At 44.3% G+C, this 1,531-nt stretch overlaps 1 protein-coding gene across 1 annotated transcript; it reads left to right on the top strand.

The window, feature by feature from the left end:
* Window positions 1–429: 429 nt before the first annotated feature.
* znf414 (zinc finger protein 414) lies at window positions 430–1,161 on the top strand (the record flags this gene model as incomplete). Its single annotated transcript, XM_042482144.1, has 1 exon — window positions 430–1,161. A coding segment is annotated over one exon (706 nt), but the record flags the coding sequence as incomplete, so codon positions are not given.
* Window positions 1,162–1,531: the final 370 nt, after the last annotated feature.

Below are 1,531 nucleotides of genomic sequence, written 5' to 3'. Positions count from 1 at the left end.
ATACTGTAAAACCCTGATATTTTCTGAGATGGTTATTGTATCACGAACAACTGATCATGATGCAACCTTTGAATTCAGCAGTGAAATGTTTTCGTCAGGATGTGTAAATTCAGCAGTGAAATGTTTTCGTCAGGATGTGTAAATTCAGCAGTAAAATGTTTCGTCAGGATGTGTAAATTCAGCAGTGAAGTGTTTTCGTCAGGATGTGTAAATTCAGCAGTGAAATGTTTCGTCAGGATGTGTAAATTCAGCAGTGAAATGTTTCGTCAGGATGTGTAAAATTCAGCAGTGAAATGTTTCGTAGGATGTGTAAATTCAGCAGTAAAATGTTTCGTCAGGATGTGTAAATTCAGCAGTAAAATGTTTCGTCAGGATGTGTAAATTCAGCAGTGAAACACCTTTAATGTGTCGTTTCCTCTTTTCGTGAAGGTGTGAGAGTTGTCGCACAAAGCTGCGATCGTACCGCGGCCTCCTGACTCACCTGCACACCTGCTCCAAAGTGCCACGGGGCAAAGCAAAGCCGACTGAACCGGCGGTCCCGCTGCCCAACCCAAACGAGACCCCCATGGACGTGGACCAGAAGCCCCCACAGCTGGACTCCGTGTCTACACCCCAGCAGCCACCTTCTCAAATCCCAAACCCAGACGGCTCCTTCCCTGCTGCTGTTCTTCAGACAGACTCTGCTGCCCCACCTGTCCTCGGCCCCCCCTTCTCCTCTAATCCCGAGACCGCCCCTCCCCAGCTTGGTCCACCGCAACTCACAGACGCGGCTCCACAACCTCAGATCAAGACCGAAGTCCCTAATCTGCCCCTGCCTTCAAACCTGGACGTCCTGGCGGCAGCCCCCGAGCCCCCTGAGGCCCAGAGTCAGCAGCACCTGACGCAGACCAGGTCTCCTGAGCCCCTCCCACCTGCTCCAGGATCGGCTCCTCGCTCTCCTCCTGTGACCTCCGCAGTCTGGAAGAAGAATCAAGGTGAGCCTCTCACATATAATTTGGTCTTTTTTCCTGTAAATAACAATATTTGTAAGTTATTTTTCTCTCTTATATTTGCACCGATGCCTTTATCACGAAGTTTATCTGACAAAATGTCCAAACTGTCAAAGGAAATGAAGTTTCCTGTGAAGCAGCAGTGATGTTTGGACGTCATCAGTCACATTGTGTCCTTTTTTTGACTCAATCAATCAGACTTTTTTGGTGTAGCACTTTTCATACAAACAGACACATTAACACGCTCACATATGCACACAGACACATTCATTTGTGTGTGTGTGACTTTGTGATTAAATAAAGCATTAAGAAATAGAAATTACTCCTTAAAACCAGAAACGGAGGAACTGAGGAAAAGCTACCATACGTGAGGAAGCACCAGAGGCAGAATAAAACTTAAAATAAAAGATAAATGACAAAATGAAAAATGACAAAAACAACACGTAAACAAGTAAATAAACTGATAAAATGATATTACTAATAATAAAAGATAAATAAGTAAAATACTCAAACTGTAAATAAGAAGTAAATGACAAGATAAC

The sequence above is a fragment of the Plectropomus leopardus genome, unplaced genomic scaffold (genome assembly GCF_008729295.1).
Source record: "Plectropomus leopardus isolate mb unplaced genomic scaffold, YSFRI_Pleo_2.0 unplaced_scaffold3931, whole genome shotgun sequence".
Lineage (NCBI taxonomy): Eukaryota > Metazoa > Chordata > Actinopteri > Perciformes > Serranidae > Plectropomus > Plectropomus leopardus.
This window is presented reverse-complemented; position numbering and strand designations above follow the sequence as displayed.